At 38.3% G+C, this 22,539-nt stretch overlaps 1 protein-coding gene across 7 annotated transcripts in view; it reads right to left on the bottom strand.

Annotated features, from left to right (window-relative positions):
* ZNF407 (zinc finger protein 407) overlaps positions 1-22,539 on the bottom strand; it is a 462,963-nt gene that overhangs the window by 422,617 nt on the left and 17,807 nt on the right. For all 7 annotated transcript variants that reach the window (XR_012157273.2, XM_073331771.2, XM_073331772.2 and 4 more), the window contains exon 2: positions 2,098-6,997. Coding sequence is in view for 6 of the 7 variants with exons in the window: in XM_073331771.2 (XP_073187872.1) it covers positions 2,098-6,931 (4,834 nt within the window). In the remaining variant the exon portion in view is untranslated. The remainder of the gene's footprint in view (positions 1-2,097; positions 6,998-22,539) is intronic.

Genomic DNA, 22,539 nt, shown 5'->3' with positions numbered 1-22,539 from the left:
TAAGCAAACTATCAGAAAGCAATTCATTTTAAGGTACTGAGAAAAGAGAGCACAGATTAAAACCTGTTCTGTAACTTTCCCCCAAAAATGACTTGCAAAATGAAATGGTAGCCTTGTATTCAATTCCCAGAAGCCTGCTGTTTTGTATGTTTAGGGCCAATCTAAAGCACTATAAAAATACACTTGGTGATCAGACCCACACAAGATGTTAAAAAGTATGCTAACTTTTACTCAATGTTACAATCAATGATGTAACTTATGTAAGTCGGGTTGCTTTGTCATATATTGATAGTTACCTCACTTTCACATCCACATTAACTTGATTTTAAATGCAATTAATACATATAGTCAAGGAAGACTAATGGACTACATTCTGCACTTAACCTGGTGGACATTTTCAAATGGCACAAGTGACCAGTGCAAACCTATTTTGCATTGTAAACGACTAAATAAATCTTAATGGATTAAGAATGATCAGCTATCAACACACAAGGGAAATTAAGTGCTGAAATGCCTACATTGATTATTTTAAATTATTAGCCTTACTCTGTTCTTGAATTTGTATGCTTTTAGTGAGCTTTAACACATTTACAAGACTTATTGACTATAATTACAAGAGAATTCAAGTAATGGACACATCAATTATAAGCAACATGTCTTGACCAGACAGTTGCATAAAGAATTCTAAAGAGAGCTCCATTAGCATCTTCCCCTTGGTTTTATTCAGTTTTATCTGCCTTAAGAGGGCATATTAAGGGCTCCTACAGCTGTTCTGACCACGTGAACATGACTGTGTCTCTAAAGACTTAACTTCATATTCAAAAGTTAAATGTTTGCTGAAACATTACACATAAATACATTATTGACAGGACAGAAATAATGTTGAAAGTACTAAGCATGTATATGAATAGTCAGTGAAAAGGAATACTGTATTTACAGTAATGCACCTGAAGATGTTTGAAATGCAATGTACATTAGATTAATTTTAAACATGTTGTCCAGTCATGGCCTTGCCTTCTTCTATGAAAACTTACAAAACTATTTTAGGATTATGCCAAGAATTATTATCCTTTTATGATGTTTCTTACCTTTTTGTTCTCTTGCTTGTAACCATGCACTAAGTTTCAAATACTGCATGAATTTAAACTATAGCTTCTATAATAAGCCATTATTTAAAAGTACAGTAAAATAAACCTTACAGTTTTAATGAAAATATGTTCATTGAAATGTGAATTTATTATTCAAATCCACTCATAAATTCAACCATGGAGACACCACTTGTCTAAGCAGAGCTCAGTGATTTAGAAAAGCTGTCTATTTAAAATAAAGAATGTATGGCAGGTTTATAGAAACATAGCAGTGAATTTTTACATAAATTTAGAACTACAGCTTATGCATTTTCTGCAAAAATGTTTTTAGATTTTCCACTTAAAAATTGAACATAAAAAGGAACAGAAAGTGTGATGCAGCACATAAACTAAAGCAGGTGCTATATCCACATGTACCACATTGACATTACATAGCATCTTCTAAAAACTATTTCCAATTTTTAATAACTGATTTTCTATGACAAAATTTTGTTGCTTAATATATGTATTTAGCAAGGAATGATGCAACATCAAATGACTGTCACTGAAGCATTAAATGTAAAAGTGTAACTTTTAATTCAAATGAAGTAAACAATTTTGAAACTTTTAGCAACTACAAGGGAGACAAGTTATGAAGAACAGCTAATGTGTTCTGTAAAATCCAAAGTATTGCATAGTAATAACATAAGAACCAATTAATTATTACAACCTGGAATAAGGATAAAATTCTTATGATTTTTTTAAAGGCAATAGGGTAACCACACTTAAGCACTTTTAAGGAAATTACAAGAAACCCTCTGACACCATAGTTCCTGTCACATAGATACTTTTGAATTTCATTAATGGCTCAGGAGATAGCACACATTCACAAGGCTTTATGAATTCTGGATTATCTGAAATGTTAAAGAGATTAACAAGCAAAAGTATGGCAGATGCAGAGGAAAGATAGATCATAATCATAATCCACTTCTGTCGAAAGATATTGGCTGCAAATTTTATGCTTACATACCTGTATGGGTTCGAATGTGAGCTAGGAAGGCCATGGAATTGCTACTTCTGCACATCTTGCCACAATACTTGCACACATTGCCTTGATTTTCCTCTCTTTCTCGGTTGATTTGCTCAGTGTCTTCCACAATGTACTTATTCACCTCCCGCAGTAGTTCTTCATGTTGTTCTTTAATATGAAGAAATAAATTCTGTTCAGAATCGAAGGGCTCAGTGCACTTAACACATTTAAAGGTGGCGCCTCCTTCCGGTAGCTCTTCCACACTTGCCTGTTCATTTCTCATATGACCAGCACTAGCCAAGTGCTGGTGAAGGTTGCTTTCTGTGTAAAATGATTTTCCACAGAGTAAACAATGAAAATGTTTCTCTTTTGAAGGATGCTTCATGGCTATGTGAACATTTAGTCCACTTAAACCATCTGCTAAAAAGCCACAGTCATCACAACGAATACGTGTCGATTCCCCAAGGGGATTTCCTTCAGATTTCTTCTTTTTCCCTCCACTTTGCGAGCTATCTATTTTTACAGTTACCTCACTACCTTTCATTCCACCTGACATCTGTCCTTCATCGGAGTGGTCAGTGGACTCTCCATCTTGATGGCTTTTTAATCTTACTATAGAAGAATCAAACTGGCCAAAATTTTGCATTGCCTTTCCTTTATCATCAGTACTGATAACAGTTCCCAAAGCCTCATTACTAGTTTCTTGCATGCCTTCAGCTGTTGAGCCATCTGCTTCCCAAATGCTGTTGTTTATAGTTACTTCTGCTTCATGTTTTGCGTCCGTAAGGGCTTCTTCCTCCTCTACAGTAGGATCCTTTCGGAAGCTTCTGTCACCCTCTAAGCTATGTACATTTTGAACAGTATTTCTAATGTTTTCATCAAGATTTGACTGCTCTGCTACATTACATGTTTCTGAAAGTGCTGGCACATGTGGGGTTCTTTCTGTTAGTAATTCTTCCTCAAGAACTTCCGTATGTTTATACTCGTTTTCAAGGTTTTCTCCATTTTCTTCTAAAGTTTTCCCACTTTTTTTGGAATCCAAGTTTGGGGCATTCATGTCATTTGAAACATTTTGATTTTCTACACTGCAATGGAAATTTGAATTGATTGGATCTTGCCCATTTTTCTGCAAATCACAAATGACTACTTCTTTAAGAGGTATTATCTCACTAAGTTTAACTTCATCTTTTTGAGATGTTTGTTGGAAGACTTCATAAAGGGGATTTTCTCCTTCATTAGATTCCTCCTCATTTTCAACTCCTACTGCATTGTGGGCACCATCTTGTTTAGAAATTTCTGAAGATGTATTTCCATCTAAGACAGTACAGTCAGCTAAGCTTTTCAGAGTTTGATCATCCTGTGCTTTAGCACTGTTGACATATTTTGTTTCATTTGAAACTGTCTGAAATTCTTCTGTATTTTGTTGATGATCCTTTGGAGACATAACAGAGGTTTCTTTGGCAATACCTGTTGTATCTGCTTTCTCTCCAGGGGAAGAACAAACATAAGATTGTCTTTTAATTTTATGCTTCTCTGTTGCTGCGTGCCTAGTCATCTCTCGACGAGTAACTGCATAGTAATCACAAGCCATGCAGTAGTATTCAAATTCTTTAGTATGCTTCCGTTTTACATGCAGCTCTAGAGAAGAAGACGAATGAGCAACAAACTCACAGTGTACACATTTATTGTCATTTGCACCTGTAACTCTTCTCTGAAAACATGGGTCACCATCTTGAGCAACATTACTTGGCTCCATAAGTATATGCTGTTTTATATTCATAGGGTTCTTCGTATACTGCAGATCTGGGAGTTGAGATACATTGTCAACTTCTACCTCAATGGAATTTCCCTGGTCTTCTTCCTGATTTTCTAAGACTGAAGTATCCAAATCCGATGACTGGCTATCATCCTCAATGTGTTCATTCAAAATATCCATTGAGCTGTTGATCTTCTTGCTAATGGATTCAAGATTACCTCCTTCTGAGCAAACAACTACCTCTGTGTTTTGTTTTCCATTAGCTTCCATTTCTACACGACCTTTATGTTTCTTGGTGGCACAATGACGTTCCATGTCACCTTTGGTTACAGTATAATAATTGCAAAGTTTACACAAATAGCTGTACTGGTGACTGTGCTTTCGTCTAATATGTACAGTCAAGTTGGTAACACTGGAGGCCAAAAGACCGCAATGGGTGCATGTCCTAGAAATGGTGCCTTTGGGTCTCCCTCTCTTTGGTGCATTGGCCAAAACTAACTCACTGTCTTTGGTAATTTCACCTGATGGAATCAGTTCTTTATTTGTGGATGTGTTATCCACAGTAGAGGAAGGTGCCTGTATACTTTCTTTATCTAATTCAGTCTTTACATTGCCAGAAGTGGAAGGCTCTATTACTTTTTTAACATCACTTGCATCTACACATACCCTTTCAATACATTCCTCAAAACGTAAACCAATATTGTTCTTCCTGGCATTTTCAAGATGCTTGCTTCTTTTAATATGCTTTTCCATTCCTTCTTTGCTCAGTGAATAAAGGTTACATGCTTTGCAAAGAAAATGATATTCCTGTGCATGTCGAAGTTTTATATGTCTTGTAAGAACTGTGGAGGATCTTGTTTTATAAAAACACTTTTTACATTGAAATTGGGTTTTATTGAGAACAGAATGCTTTAATTCATTTCCATGATTTATCATGCAGGGCTTTGGAGGCTCATCCTCCATGGTCACTTCTATTTCATCTACAATTTTTTGGAGATTATTATTTGATTCCAGTGTAGTATAAGCTGCAGTTTGCAGAGACAAATCAGTGCTAATTGATTGAGAAGTATTTTGTTGGGCCAATAAACTAATATGCTTCTCAGTTGTTTTATGAGCTATCAGTTCTTCCTCAGTTAGAAAATACAGATTGCAAATAATACAATTATGGCGCATACTATGCTCTTCACTCATGTGAGTTCCAAGGCTTGTATTATTCAAGCAAATAAATGAACAAAGGTGACAATTAAAGCTGCAACCCCCCATTTGATGTTTATTACTTTGACAGTGTTGTTCAAAGTCCCCCCTGATTGCACAAGAATAGTTACATGTTTGACAATGAAACTGCATTCCTTTTGTATGATGTCTTATAACATGAATTTCCAAACCATTTCTGTTCTGAAAAACAATACCACAGTAAATGCAAGTATGTAGAACTTTGTTGTCAGCAACAGGTTTAATCTGAGAATCCTCAGTTTTGGTAGTGCTAGGAGAACTGGTATTTGTCCTATCTTGACTCAGAGCCCGTATTTCTGAGGTAGCCTTACACTGACTGTTAACGTCATCATCATCATCATCCATTTCTAACTCTCTAGGCGATTTGGGCATTAAACTACTTGGTTTAAGCTGGGTCCTGAAGTTGTGTTTCACCTGCATTTGGTGAGATTTGGGTTTGCCTCTTTTACTAACACCCAACAAACTATATCTTCCTTTAATTTGCTTTTTTAATTTAAAAGAGCCACTTCGTCTGAAAGAAGTTCTTAGTGATAAAATATTTCTCTTATGTCCCAACCTATCAGATCTCCTTGTTGTATTTAAACTGCCAGTTATCTTTTGGGTACTTCTAGTGGGCTCTTGTTTGTTCAAATTTTCTTCTGAGGACCCTGATATTTCTAGCTTTTCAGTCTGGAGTTCATGAGTTCCTTCTACACTGAAGGAAAACTCTTTTTCCTCTGTAACAGTCTCTGATTTTTCAGTGAAAATATTTTTAGATGTTATCATTTCGACAAGAAGTTCACTGCCATCACTTTGTTTAGAAAAGCTTACTTTTGAATCCTTCAGATTATTACTAGCATTTAATTCTTTTGAATCAGCAGTTTTTGTCTTTGATTTATAGGGCCCAGATTTTGCTCTCACTTTCTTCTTGTTGACTGCTATATACTGCTTTTTATGAGAAGATCTTTTTGTCAATATCTGTACAAATCCTCCTCGTGCAGCAAGGTGTTGACGGCGAAGGTGTGTCTTGCCAAGGAAATGAGAATGTAGGAGATTCTCCTCACCACACTGAAAACCACAGAGATCACAGCAAAATATTATTGATTGTCCGTGAGCCTGCTTGATATGTGTTTGTAAAGCTAAACTGTATTCTGCTTTATAACTACACTGGGGACACACATGCTCTTTGGGTTGCTTTGAGTGGCTTTCTTGAATATGTTTTTCCAAATCAGGGTAAGAAGAAAAAAACTGATCACAAGTTTTGCATTTAAGAACTTTATCTATATTGCCAACTGTACAGCAAACACTAATTTCTTCCACTTGAAAAGTACTTTCAGGAACAGCAGATGGAACTTCTTGTGAATCTTTACTTTCCAAATGAATTTTCAGTGGAGTAGTATCGGCAGCTTTGAAATCACACTGCGGACACAAGGAATTTGAAAGAAGTGTGTCACCACTGACACAGTCACTCACTGCTACCTTTTTTATGGCTCCATCTATTACATTATCTGTTTCTGCAATTGACTCTTGCCTAACTGTGAGTTTGAGTGATTTGCCTTCACTGCCTTTAGTATGTTTTGAAAAATCCAGCTTTATTCTTTTTGAGATAGGTTCATTTTCAAGTTGGTCCCCTTCAGTAACGTCTAGGCTAGTTGATTCTAATAATGCCCTTTTGTTTTTGCCATTCTCTTCTCCTTTCTTCTCAAGGCTCCTGTGAATTCCATCTGATAAGGACCTTGTTTCCTGGTTAGATAAGGAACCACATTCAGCATTTTCTACTGAAACATTTCTCATTGAATCTTCTGTCAGATCAGCTTGTAAACTCCCATCAACTTCATCACTCTTCTGTTTTTCCTCTGCATCCATTTTTCATGAAGGCAGCACAGAGCACAGTTCTACTATCAGGGGTAGCTCATTTGGCTGTATTAGTACCTATAAAATAAAAAAGAGTTTTGTTATTAGTCTTTTGTACATATAAGACAAACATAATTTGCTAATACCCCAGGTATAGGATAACAACAACAATCTGATCTAAAGTCTCGTGGGGACAGCCATAATTAAAGGTATTGGCCAACATTTTCAAACGGGCTGCCTAAAACTAGAGACAAGGTAGGAGAGGTAATATCTTTTACTGGACCACTTTAATTTGGTGAGAGAGAGAGACACAATCCTAAAGTTATGGCACTTAAATCAAATGGCCATGCTTTAAAGCCAGACTGCGGAGCCATTACTCATTCTGGTGAGCACTTATGTGAGTAAAATCACTGGCTTCAATAGGACTATTTGTGTGAGCAAGTGCTCAAACATGTGAGAAAGGGTTACACAATTTAAGTGGTATTGTGCAGAATACACATAAGTTGTATTGTGCAACGAGAGCTGCAGGTGCTTAGCACCCCTGAAAATTAGGCTACTTTTACTTAGGTGTCTAAATAAAGATTTAGTTGTCCATACTTGGGCACTCAAGTTTGAAATCTGACCTTTGTTTCTGGCAGCCTTGACATAGCACTCTAAGTTACTATGGCCTTCAGCAAAGAGGACAACAGATAATCCACCTTTTCCAGAACAAGAGATTTCAGAATAAAAAAAGCTGACTAACCCCAAATTAAAAAGCTCTAAAGATAGAACTGACCGTGATGAAGACCTGTTGGATAAACTGAAGAATCAAGAAGGATTTGACTAAATATCTTTTAAGCTTTACCAGTGTAAGACCCTCCTTCCTTCCTCTGCCCACATCCCATGCCACAGGATGAGATGAAGAGAATGTGACCACTACAGATGGAGTAAATAAAGCCATATGATTGCCAAAAGGCTACCACTAAAACCACCTGTCATTTCCAAGGAGAAAAGTTAACAATAGGACACACTTTCAGTGGAAGAAAGACAAGTAACAGAAGTGCCAGAGGGGAGGGAAAGAAAAAAAACCATGTGCTTTCTCTTCTCACAGTTGCCAAAAAACCCCAAGCCCCTCCACCACTACAGAAGCCAAAACCTCCAGTCCAACAGCCAAAAACCTCCTTTCCACTAACAACTGTCGATACAACTCTTCCCCAGCAGTCCAGTGTGATCCTCCTCTCCATGTCAAAACAAGGCAGATCCATTCCAGATACAAAATCTTCCAACTGCCCCTGAACAAATTCTGTGGAAATCTGTCGTGTGTGTGTGTGTGTGTGTGTGTGTGTGTGTAATAAAAAGAAAAAACATTCCAAACCTGAAGTATATATTAAAATAAAAATTAAAGTAATAAAGTTAATATGACTTGATTGAAAACTCCGCTTTAAATATATAATTCAATAAAAATCTATGTTTTTCTATTTACCAATGCTACCATAGAAACATCAATTTGCCACTGAACCCAGTGTTAGTGAGCTGCCAAATTTTGGTTCCGTTTCCACTGAATGCATGAGCCCATACATAACAGGATGTGCATTCTGATAACAATAAAGAATTCCAAAACTGATCCAGACAACAGTGTACAGTAAGCTATCCAAATGTGTAAATGTAAGCAGTGTAGCTGTAGCTGTGTCGATCCCACGGTATTTGAGAGACAAAGTGGGTGAGGTAATATCTTTTATTGGACCAACTTCTGTTGGTCAGAGAGACAAGCTTTTGAACCACACAGAGCTGAAGAAGAAGAGAAGAGCTCTGTGTGGTTCAAAAGCTTGTCTCTCTCATCAACAGAAGTTGGTCCAATAAAAGATATTACCTCACCCACCCTGTTTTTCTATTAATAATCATTTATGTGAGACCTAAAAGCAACTGCATGCACAGAAGTTACATGTACTCTACAGACTCATTTTTTACTTGCAAGTCTCTCATTAAGCTCAACTATTGACCAGGCCCTGCCTAGCTTCTAAAACAAGCTATTAAATACTTCCAGAACAGTACAGCTGTTTCAAGTTTCCAGATACTGCCTCTTTAATTGTGCTTTCCTGATTCCCATGATTTATAAATTTTCTTTCCTAATTCAACCAGTAGGTTTAACATTTTGGAAACCACTGCATGGGTCAGAAGTTGAAAAGTCATGGCCAGATCATCAGCTGGTGTAAATCAGTATACCTCCAGTATCTTCAAAAAGAGCTGCATCAATTTTTACCAGCTGAGGATTGAGCCCTTAAAAATAGGTTAACTCTGAAAAGTCACCAGTGAAAATTCAACCTAAGATTTGAAAGGCAAGCTGCACCCTCTCTGGCTCGTGCTCATTATCAGTAGCAAAGATTCTGGAACTTGATTAACCAAACTGATTAATCAAAGCATGTGCGTAACTTAACAAGTAGTTCTGTTGAAGTCAATGAGACTTAAACACATACTTAAAATTAAGATATATTGAAGAGTTTGGGCTGAATCAGGGCCTTAAAACATTTTTAATGTTCACTGTCCTATAGCAGCATTGGCTCTGTAACACTGACAAAAATAAACTTATTTTTATCAATAAAAGTTAGCAAGTAATATTTGGAATACATGCAGGGTGCATATCTGCAGAATAACAAGGTCCCATTTTTAAATAGCCATTTTTCTGACCATTTTCACATTGTAAGAAGGATCATTCTTATAGATAGAGGTCATTGAGCAATATCATCAAAGTTCCAAGTTCTTCAGAATGTACAGAAACTAACTGTATAATTCAGAGACCTGTAGATCTAAAGGATGCCCAGTTCAAGCTTCTGTGCTTCTCATCCCACTCTCTTCACCTTAGTCTAAAGTCCTCTGGAATCACTTGAAGTTATGAGAACAAATATCTAAAGTGCAACATTACAGAAGACCTTAATTTGGTGTTAATTTAGTAAAAAAAACTATCCTATTCTGTTAGTATGTATACAGATCCTAATACCCCACCACTGTCATCAATGAAAGCTTTGCCATGGTTAAGCACATACTCAGTACACAATTGTCAAACTTTCAACATTTGTTACTTTAAAACCAAATTCTATCAAACAGCAACTCCTCATGTCATGTTTGATGTTCAAAATGAAGCTGTTCTAATCAAGAAAAGTTATTTAAAAAAAAAAACCATACAACTTTTTAATGCTCATATAACTCAAGAATGTTTGATTAGATTCTTAAGGATATGGCCAAGAAATTAATCTACCACATTAACTTCAGATTAACAAATTATTTTGTTTGGGAATTTTCTTTGATTAATTAAAAAGGCATTTTTAAGTTACTTGGGACACTTTGTTATCAATTATGGGATTCTAAAAGGAGTATGTACTGTTCTGAACATTGGTGCAGGGAATCAGTAAACTCAGTAACTCTGGCGGTAATAATAATCTAGCTTTTACATAATGATTTCATCCATAGATCTCAACATACTTTACAAAGGAGGCAAAGTGCTTTTCTTGTATCTGCAAAAGGCACACCTGCACGTATCACATCATTACTGCACAGACACATACAACACACAAAAACCCAGGAAATATAGATAGATAATTTACACACACTATATATATAATTTTCCAATTGTATATTACATATTTGTAATTTAATAAATTTGACTAGTATACAATGGTGAATAACACTAGTCTTTCATCCGATGAAGTGAGCTGTAGCTCACGAAAGCTTATGCTCAAAGAAATTGGTTAGTCTCTAAGGTGCCACAAGTACTCCTTTTCTTTCTGCGAATACAGACCAACACGGCTGCTACTCTGAAACTAGTCTTTCAGTAGTTCTGTAGGATCTTTAACAACAAATGCTCATGATCTCAGTTTGTAAGTTGCATTTGAAAAAGCACATCCAGCAGCCATACTTAAGTACATACTCAGCAGAAAAAGAGCCACTTACTGAATCTCCATCACCACTTCCTACAGGCTAATCACACAAATTCTTGCGCTCTTTCTGCAATATTTTTCATATATCTATTGGTATGGATGTTGTGTCTGCGGAAGTTCAGTAAGCAGTCAGTTATTTGGGGTTAGGAAGTCTTCCCCTGATGAAAAAAGGGGAAATATTTCACCTCATAGTTCTCTTTTTTCAAATGTTTCTATGTCCGTCCAAATAGTGAGATATAGTTGATCTCTGCCAGTAGATGGAGACAGTACAGCTGAGATTTCCAATAGTGTAATTAAACGAGACATGCCATTTCCCAATCCTCAGATGAAATTTAGAAAGCAGTAATTTTAAGTTAAGATCATAGGGACAAGCAATTAACTTAATAATTAACCTTAAATCTGTAATGAACGACAAAGTTCCTTAACTCAATGCTCAGTACGTTTTTATTTACTTTTCGGGGAGGCATATGCCAACTTTTTAAGGGAAGGAATCTGGACTTATACAGAAGAACCTGAAGAAAGTATAGTTACGGGTCTTAAATTTCTCCTTTCCTTTTCATTTTTCTGTACTAAATCCCAATCTCAGGTCTTTCAAAAACAGTACCCAAGGAGCAAATTAGCATCTCACAGTACCAGATGAGGTCTGAATGTTCAATGTATAGTATGTGGCAAAGGTGTGTACGGACATCCAGGGAGCTGCTTTGCATATTTCCAATAAAAATACCTCAGTGCTTTCAAACCAATCATTCCTTTCAATGGAATCATGGATCCAACAGAATGGGATTCAAACAAATCTGGAACCTCTTTGCCTCTGAAATAAGATTCTCTTAACTAGCGCCTTACTTAACTTGGACAAAGTTGATCTGGATGACCCTTGTCTCAGCATGAAACCATCATGCCAAATGAGCACCCTCTAAACTCCTGAGGTACATTATCCTATGTAAATTTAGAGGTCTCTCCTGATGTTCCTACTGTAACATGGCTTCCTTACTATTCTTTACACTGATGAATAACGAAGACAACGTGATTTCTTGGTTCAAATGGAATGAAGACAGGCATTGTTCTCAGCACATCTTGTATTATCTGACACACATATACATCTTTATTTGCAACACATCAACCCTTAAAATGGAGCCTGTATTAGAAGAACCACATAAGGATCAGTCTCACCACTCATCTTTGGCAATATTTGGACAATTTTGTTTATGCCAGTGACCTTTGTCACTGGGGCACTGCCTCTCCAAGTAAACCACAGTCCTAGCATTAGTTGTCAGACCCTACCATTCCAATGCCTCAAAGGTGCACTTTTTTGTAGAGTTTTTGTTTTTTTTAACACTAATAATCATCATCTGAGTCACACTGACAACTTTAGCAGCCTCTGTTTACCAATTCTACTTTCCAGTAGGTAGCAGAAACAGCTACAGTGGCCTCATATGGAGTGCACTGAAGAGATCACTTATTTGCTCAATGCCTTTAATCCCAGCACGTGAAGGTACCTTCAAATAATAACAGCTGAGATGGGGTTCCAGAAGTATTCTTTTTATCCATAAACAAAAATACTCTCCCTTAATATGAGATGAAGTGGGCCCCTGAGGAAACTAAACACTACGTGGGGTGGAGGAAAGTCTTCGTCCTGTTCATAATCCATCCATTATACTAGACCGATTCAAATGCTGATAAATGTAGTACTAGCTACTGACTGAATTGACTCTGAAAAGACAGTCTTTGAAGTACGGATGAACATATAGTCCCGACTCCTCCAAGTGCTGCTCTGAGGATTATCGTTATGTTGGTAAAAGGGCATCAGGGCCCTATCTAAACTTAACAAAAGACTTTAGTATTGGAAGTGATGCTCCAAAATGGAGAATTGGAGAATACAGAGCTGGTCCCCACCCCAAAAGAGGAAAAGAATTGTTGAAAACATTTTACTCCAATCATTATTTGGAAGTTTTCACTGGCTCAATGCTGCTTGAAAAAGAGCTAAAACATTTTAAGATTATGAAATTTTAAAGAATTCTGACCAGCTCTATGATATATTGATGAGATGGAAATGGAAATGGGAGTGTCCAAGTGTGCTGTTGCAAATTCAAGAAACATAGTCTTACCTCCCTTCTAAAATATCTTGAGATCTATGGATGAAAAGCACTATCTAAGAGCTAGGTATTATTACCACCTACGCTCAGTGGACTTACTGATTCCGTGCAGAAGATTTTAACACCTCAGGGAAGAAGTTTACACTTTTCAATTCTAGTAGTAAGCAAAGAGACCTGTTCTTTTGTGAACTCTCAGAATACCATGCCTTCTTTGTTCTTGTGGCACTGCTCTAAAAATCTTGATTCATTCAATGGTCCAGAATTGTTCAAGACTGACCATTTTGGGCTGATTAACAAAGGAGGAACAAAACTGTTGATTAAAGCCTCTGGGATAAGTCTGAATATCCCTTCTGCTATAGTTTTTAGAACCCATTCATCTGTATTGGTATTGGACCATGCACACTACAAAGTTCTCTCTTCATCCTATGCTTGTGATCTGAGCATGAGCGTGCCATATATCAGGCAGACTGCTTGAAAAATACAGTGTGGCTCCAGACTATGTCCTGTTTTTTGGCAGTGAAAAGTAAAAATTACATTAAAATTGCTGCTCCTGGCAAACTAGCACTTAGATATTTTTTTCTAGATGATCTGTCCTTAAGTTCCCAACTCTGTTCCTCTTTAATTGAGAGGAATATAACTTTCCTAGAATACTGTCCTCTGAAACCTGTCCTGAAGTTGTCATTCTTGCCAAGGATTCCTGGATTTTTTTTCACTTCTTCCCCAAAATGAAGCCTGAAAGGTAGAGTGAACAATCTTGTATTGACTTGGTCTGCAAACAGTTGGTTTAAAGTACCAGCAGCTCTTTGATGATACAGAAGTCATCGGGGAACAAGAAGTCTCCTTGATGCTGTCCTAGGTTGCACATACCCATTAACACTTCTTAAACAGATGTAGAAAGCTAACACCTCCAGCAGAGGGGGAAGGGCTAGAACATGGCTTCTCTGAGCTTAGTGCCCCGCTCCATCTTTGATGTACACAACTATGCACTTACCTTCTGGATGAGACAATCAAAGGTATAGCAGGGGAGCAGCAGTTGGAACCACATAAATTGCAAAGGAAAAAAATGTTTTGCTTCTTTATGAAGTATAAAGATTTTCTTTAAGAATGTTTTCTGCTTGTCACATTAGAAATATCAGGCTTTGTCTAGCCACTCACTGCTCAGTGAATATTGTAAAGAAAGCTACATATGTACCTAGACAAGTTCCAAGCCAAAATTACACTAGGATGGAGTGAAGGTTGAGAGTACATTATAGCAATTTAGGGTAAAATTCATTACAGAAATGTTATAATTATCCCAAATTATCCCAGGAAATTCAGAGTTAAGGTTAAACTTGAAAAGAATTCAAGCTCATAAAAGTTTGGATATGTACAGTTAGGATACCCAAATAATCTTAACTCTGCCCTGTAAGGATGTCATAAAGGGACAAAAATAAAATATCTCAAGTCTTTAAAAATCAGTTTTATCTAGTCTGGGAATACAAACACCAAAAGTGCCATGATGACAATCGTATGTTTGTTATATGGGCTTACTTCAGAGCAGCTTGTCTAATGTATACTCGGCCTATATCACTTACCTCCCTATTTCCATCTTTTAAATGGCCATTTGAGGAAAACAATAACATTTAACATATGTATGAGTATACACAGACACACAGTTTTATTATGTTTCCTGTATTTCTTTTGCCACTAACCTATTCAAATATCTCAGTTGAAAGAGAGCTGTATGAGATTTTCACTGAAGCAGATAACACATTCCATTTAGAATACTTGTGCGGTAGCTTGAAAAAGTTTCCTAGTAAAAAACCAAAATGTTCAAACACATTTAAAGAGCAATGGCAAATTAATAAAAATAAAAGCATTCTGATGACACCTGGTGGCCATTTTCACAGGAAGCCTAATACTCCATTGCACTTCATCTGTAAAAGAGCAGTTCAAACAGTAATATGCTGCAATTTTACATATTTCTCGAGTAAATACTTTCACTAAAATATTCTAGATGGTCAAAATATTTTCAACAACGAATCCACTTGTATTATATTGTTCTTTAATGTATTTTAATTCAGCTCTATAAGTTATCTGAACCACAAAATTTGCTTTCAGTCTTGATTTCTCAGCCCAACTCGAAAAATGGGAGGAACATGCGTGGAGGAAATGTCCACCTTACTTTTTAATTTACTAGAAAAATTTTAAATATTTGTTGCATCCTCTTTTCTCCAATAGAAGAGATGCTGTTTCAAATCCTTGCACAAAGAACACACATTAGTTCCTTAAAAGACTTCAGTAAAACAGAAGCAGCAGACTTCAGTTCTCTGTAATCCTTATACTTCTTTCCAAACAGGTCCTGCTTTAACAAACAAAATTAGTACTAGTCACTAGGATCCAGTAAAAAGAACAAGGATACACATTTGGGATACACATTTGATAGATCATTGGCATGTAGTGCAAGAGACGCACACCAAGCCACAACATTTCTCATTGATGATTTCTCACAGTAGATGCAAGAAATCACTTTAATCCTCTCATCTCCCTTGAGCAGAGAATTTCTTCCTTGTAAACTCAGACGATTGTGACCAAGATTTAAACTACTGATGGCTGTGTGCAAATCTTGACTTCCTCCATAATGACTTGCTTACTTTCAAAGTTCCAGTGAACAAACCTTTGTTTCATTCCAAGTCACCAAACATCTGGTAAAGTTATCTGGTTTTATACTGTAAAAAGTTCAAAATTTTACAACTGAAATCTAGTATGATCTTCGCCAGGTTCTATGTTGACAGGCAGGAAACAGTAACAGCCTTTCTTTCCCATGCAAAATTGTTTTAATGTGCCAATATCTGTGTCTCAGTCAGTCACTAAAACTTAGGAATTTTCCTTTTTAGGAAAGTATTTAAGCATGTGCCTAATTTCAAAAGAGATTACTCATATGCCTAAAATTAAGCATGCCTGACTGTTTTGCTGAATCAAGGACTCAATCAGCAATTAAAACTCTCATTACCCCGGCGGGAAATATGCATGCAGTACAGTTACAGGACCAGGTGTGTTGAGAACAAACACCATTCTTTACTTGCCAAAAAAAAATAAAAATAAAATAAAAATTAAATGATGCAGCTTCATTTTGTTATCCAAAACAATCATCTCCTTTCTTACCACCTTTCTGTAAATAATTGGGAATTCAGTACTAAATTTTCTCATTATTTTTCAAGAGCACGATGCAACAGCTATATAATAGTATAGTATTTATAAACCTTAGCTAATAGCTTATCACCAAATTATCTCCCCAGTACATAAATTAAGAACCAAGCAAAGATCAAGGCAAAAAGAATCCTCTGTCCCAAATCACAGAGTGGCTACTTCAGCATAAGGCTGGAGCGTCCACCACACAGGGAGAAAGAGCTGTTGGATCCATGTATCTGTGAATCCACCAGCCTTACCCCTGTCTCTCCCCGGGTCTGTCCCTCACCCCAAATCCCCACTATACAACAGTATGTAGGGAGTCCAGTGAACTGGGCACCCTGGAATATGAGAAATGCCCCCAGGAGTCATATACTAGTTTTTCTGTGTACAGAATCCCCTCCAGGGATGGGTCTGGATTTCCCCCCTATTCCATGCATGGTGTATTTTTAATTCTACTACCTACCACTCTGTTTCTAGGGGAAATGTTAGCAAAGCACTAATACTAAAAATGCTTCTTATACCATGGCAACCAATGGGTTAAAATGAACCTTGAACAATTCTACTGTCTTATTTACTTGGTGAGAGCAATATTTTCTGATGGGCAAGTAAAATATACAGTTTTTTCAATATCATCTCTAAGGTAATGGTGTAGATTGCATTCTGAGCTACATAAGCGTAAGACGATATTTGCAAACCTAGATAAAATTGCTCCTACAGTAAACGTGTTACACACACTATTAGATAGATCATCACTAACCCCTCACACCCATGCAAAGGGGCAAGGGGGCATAAACCCTCCACACCTTACTTTCTTGCATGCTGCCCATATTACAAGTTGCAACATGGGAGAGCAAGCAAGTTCTGCAGATCTGCTGTTTTCCTATCTGGCACAGGAAGGCAGGAAAGGATGGAGTCTTGGCTCTGCCCCCTTAGTATACCAGTCAGTATAGCTTCACCAACACCACAAGTAAAGAGCCAGAACAGCTTACTTCTTCCTTGGAGCACTGGAGAGACTGGGAGGCGGATTGTGACTCAGACTGTCACAACCTACTTACTGGGGAAGAGCTATTCCGCACGACCCCTTGCTCAGCACACATCATAAAGTATCTAGCCCTATGTTAGAGTCATTAACACAGGTATTTCCCTTCATTAAAGTCTATGAAAATACTTAACCAGTGCCAGAAGACTTCTCATTTGAGCCACAGTAATCCACCAAAGATACATAAACATTTAAAATTAAATGTATAGTTTAATATGCACAGTGGCACAGTATCAAACTGTAGACCACAAATTCTGGACTACCTTGGCTTCAAAAAGTTTTGTTTACAAAAGAGCTTAAAAGGGAAACCTAATCTTAAATTTAATATTTGTGTATTTTCAAAGCCATTTATATTTCCCAGTATCGTACATCTGTAAGTAATATTTTCCTTAATACTATCGTTCATATTTCACTTACTGTTAAATCCAAACCTTCAACTGCTAATTCACTATTTAAATACTACCTCTGTTGTCATATCTACAGTGTTCTTCAATCTCAAATACCTCTCTCATTTTTAACCTATATCAGAAAAGGAATATATTTTAGATTAATGCACTGTACTTATATTGTACATTTTAAAATACAGTAAAATATTCTCTTGTAGCTTTTACACCAATTTTTCTAAGCATGATAACATCCAGAACGAACATTTTCCTATCATACTAGAAAACATAAGATTACATCAGAGACTTTTGTAAAGCATTTGCTATCGTATAAATAGCTGACAATACAAATATATAAAGAATCTTATTAGATCAATCACTTCACTTTACTTGGCCCATTTACCCAGTGAACTAGGTGCTCAAAATATTGTTAAAGGCATTTTTAAACTTAATAAAACAATATGCCATTAGCTATAAATACTGGCCACAATGTTCACAACTGGATACCTAGCACTAGTGCCTAATTCTATATTTAGACAACCTAAAAAAAAGTGGCCTGACTTTCAAAAGAGCTGAAAACCCACAAATCCCATTGAAGTAAATAGGTGCTGAACCCTCGAAAATCAGGCCACTTTTATTTAGGTCTTAAATATGGCTTTTGGATTCAGGCACCCAGATTCGAATATTTGGGCCCGGAATTTAGTATTCACAATTAACAAAATGCTATAGGAAACAAAAGAGATTGTAGCCCGTTTAAAAAAAAAAAAATCAAAAAAGTGAGCTGATTTAATTAGAAAAGCTCAACAACAAAGACAATTAATACTGGCCAGCTACATTAATAACTCTTTCTCCAAAGAAAGGTATTATTTTTAAGATTAATAGTAATAGCAGACTAACCATATTTTTAAATAACTTGCAGATTTAAAAAGTGTCCCATTGTAAAAGAAAAAAAAGGGTCCCTGAATAAAGGTAGCAAATGCACAAATTCAATGCCATTAAAAGGCAGACACAAGAGATCCCATGTATCTTGTGCCATTTGTAAAAAGGTTGTTTTATTATCAGTGTAACTAATCACAATGAAGCCATCTCTTACAACCAAAGACATTATAATGAATTTTCTTTACAGCTACAGAGAAATGGGATTTGCTGTTCCATATCAAACTAGAACAGGCTGTATAAATTCTGCTTCATATTTATTGTTAAATGTAATTTTCATCTATAAAATCAGCCATGAAATATTAAAAACTGAAACAACAGAATTTATATCCTTTACTTAATTTAGTTTAAACGGTCTATTCACTAAAAAGAGGGAAAAAAGGTTACATATGTATTATGGCACCCCCGCCCCTTCTCCCCCCAGTATTTCCATTATAAACCCCCTAGTTTCAGGAATTTATAACTCAGCTGTAAAAATTCACTCCACGCTGAGAGTTGGTATACTTTTCTTTTAACAATTTTTTAAAAAATAAATCTGTTTCAGAAGGAAGACAAGGAAGGAGTGCAGAGAGGGAGGGAATCAGAATAAAAACTTTAATGCTTATCCACTTAAGACAGTAATTAAAGGCCATATACTGCCCTCACTCTGTTTGCACAACTGCTCTTGACATAAATGAGACTTGTACATGAGAACTGAAGACAGCACAGTATTTTACCCTAAATAACAAAAAGGCAATAGAGAAGTCTGGTGTTAGTACCAATTATCTCTGGAGATTTAAGTCATCTGTTTATCCACAGAACAGATAAAATAAGGGGAGTTCATATTTCCCAACAACTGTGCCTCAGCCTTGTTCCAGTGAGGTTTTACCTGTACCGGTAAGGGGGTAATTCAGTTCCCATATCCATCCAACCCTCAAACTCTGTGCAAAAACTGTCAGGAGAGACACCATTAATATAATGGTCTTGGCATGGACATGAGCAACACATCTTGAAGAACAGTTACAAAACGTAGGTAACAGTTTTTTCTTCGAGTGCTTGCTCATGTTGATTCCAATTAGGTGACTACCAAGCAGCAACTTGGAGGTGGGGTCGGAGCTCAAGGGTTTGCTGATTGAAGCACTGCTCTGCCGAAGACTGCATCATCTCTAGCCTGCTGAGCAATGCCATAATACGAGGTAAAGGTGTGAACTGAGGACTACGTCACGGCCCTGCAAATTTCCTGGGTCAGAACCTTGGCCAGGAACGCCACTGAAGATGCCTGCACCCTCATAGAGTGCGCTGTCAGCGGGGGGCAGGTGTTTTCGCCAGATCATAGTATGCCCGGAGGCACGATGTAATCCATGACGAAATTCTTTGAGAAGAGACTGGGAGCCCCTTCATTCTGTCTGCTACTGCAATGAATAATTGAGTATATTTCCAAAACAGCTTCATCCATTCAATATAGAAGGTTAGCATCTGGCAAACATCCAAAGAATGAAGTTTTTGTTTGCATGTGGCTTGGGGTAAAAAACTGGGAGAAAAATATCCTGATTAACATGAAACTGGGAGACAACTTTCAGGAGGAAGGTCAGATATGGCCAAAGCTGAACCTTATCCTTATAGAACACCGTGTAAGGAGTCTCAGATGTTAGGGCCTTAAGTTCGGGTACCCTCTTGGCAGAGGTTATTGCCACCAGGAATACCACTTTCCATGAGAGACAGAGCAGAGAGCATGTCGCACGTGGTTCAAAGGGTGGTCCCATTAGTTTGGAAAGGACCTGGTTAAGGTCCCAAGCCGGGATCAGCTGTCGTACCTAAGGGTATAAACTGTCAAGTCCCTTATGAAAGCACTGGACTATTGGGTTGGTGAAGACCGATCAGCTTCCTCACGCCTAGGTGAAAGGCAGAAATGGCAGCCAAGTGGACTTTTATTGATGACATAGAAAGCCCTTGCTGCTTTAGGTGCAGGAAACAGTCCAATATAAAGAGTATTGTCGAGTGCGTAGGAAACATGTAATTTTCGATGACCAAATTGTGAATCTCTTCCATTTGTCTAGGTAGGTGGCCCTAGTGGATGGTTTCCTACTGCCAAGGAGGACTTCCCTAACTGGATCAGTTCAAGCCAGCTCTGTTGGGTTTAGCCACTGAGCTTACAAGCCATGAGGTGAAGAGATTCGAGGTTGGGGTGCTGAAGGTGGCCGTGATCTTGAGTTATCAGGTCCAGGAGCAGTGGTAAGGTGATCAGGATTTCCACTGACATCTCCAGAAGAGACGTGCACCAGTGCTGATGGGGCCAGGCTGGAGCTATCAATATCACCAAGGCTTCGTCCCTCCGAACCTTAAGTAGTATCTTGTGGACGAGTGGTATGGGTGGAAACGTGTAAAGGCAGTGGTCCTTCCCAAATAGAAGAAACACGTCCGCAATCCAGCCGGGCTGTGATTCAGGAAGGAGCAGAACTGCGGGCACTTCCTATTGTGTCATGTGGTGAACAAGTCTACCTGGGAAATTCCCCACTGTCGGAAGATGGTGTTCAGGACATCCAGGCAGATGGACTACTTGTGGTTGTGAGATAGTCCGCCAACTTGTTCTGAACTCCAGGGAGATAAGACGCCACCAGGGGTATTGAACGAGCTATACAGAAGTCCCAGAGTTTGAAGGCTTCCTGGCACATGGGAGAGGAGTGTGCTCCCCCATCTGTTTATATAAAACATCGCTGTTCTATTGTCTGTCATGACAGATATATGCCTCCCCTCCAAGTGAACTTGGAAGATCTGGCATGCCAGACGGACTGCCCTCAGCTCTCTGACATTGATGTGAAGTGAGAGCTCCACTTTGGACCACAGGCCCTGAGTCCCTCTAGGTTTGCTCCTCAACCTATTGCTGATGCTTCCGTAACCAGTGACATGGATGGTTGAGGTCTGGAGAAGGAAACACCCGCACACACCGCTTGCGGGCTGAGCCACCACAGGAGAGACTCGAGAACCGGCTAGGAAAGAATAACTGCTTTGTCTAGACTGTCCCGGTTTGGTCAATACATTTGAGGCTAGCCATGCCTGAAGAGGTCAGAGTCTCAGTCTGGCATGCTATACTACATAAAGTACAAACAGTCATGTGGCCAAGGAGCATTAGGCAATTCCTGGCTGTGGTGATAGGAAATTGTCTGAAACCTTGTATGATGGGGGGGGAGGGATAGCTCAGGGGAGGAGGGATAGCTCAGTGGTTTGAGCATTGGCCTGCTAAACCCAGGGTTGTGAGTTCAATCCTTGAGGGGGCCATTTAGGGATCTGGGGCAAAAATTGGGGATTGGTCCTGCTTTGAGCAGAGGGTTGGGCTAGATGACCTCCTGAGGTCCCTTCCAACCCTGATATTCTATGATTCTATGTCACAAGGGGTCTGAAAACATGACAGTGGTAGAAACGCTCTTGCCTGTTTTGAGTCAAGTACTGACCCTATGACTTCTATCTGCTGAACGGGGGACAGGGTTGACTTCTGCACATTCAATAGAAGGCCCAGGTTGTCAAAAGTTGCTCTTATCGGGCTCACATGCGCCTCCACTTGCACTTTGGAGAGGCCCTTGATCAGCCAGTCATTGAGGTAATGGAACATCTGCACCTGGCACTTCCACAAGGAAGTGGCCACAACTGCCATGCACTTGGTGAACACTCGAGGTGCCGCCAACAGGCCGAAGAGGAGGACTATGAATTGATAGTGATTGTGGTTCACCACCATCCTGAGGTACCTTCTGTGAGACACATATGTTGTCGAAATATGAAAATAAGCATCTTTCAAGTCGAGCATAGCAGTCCCCCAGATCTAGGGAAGGGATGATGGAGGCCAAACAGACCATGCAGAACTCCAGTATCTTCATGAACTTGTTGAGGTCTCGCAGGTCTAGGATAGGCCTGAGGCCACCTTTGGCTTTCGGTATTAGGAAATACCAGGAATAAAAACTCCTGCCCTTCAGCTCCTAAGGGAACTCGTCCACTGCCCCCAAACTTAGAAGCGTGTACACCTCCTGCATTAGAAGCTTCTCGTGAGAGGGTGCCTGAAGAGGGACACGGAAGGGGGCTGGAAGGGAGGGAAGGAGCTAAATTGGAGAGATTATCC

This window comes from Lepidochelys kempii, chromosome 2 (assembly GCF_965140285.1).
Source record: "Lepidochelys kempii isolate rLepKem1 chromosome 2, rLepKem1.hap1, whole genome shotgun sequence".
Taxonomy (NCBI): Eukaryota; Metazoa; Chordata; order Testudines; family Cheloniidae; genus Lepidochelys; species Lepidochelys kempii.
Note: the sequence above shows the minus strand (reverse complement) of the source record. Positions and strands in the feature narration are given on the sequence as shown.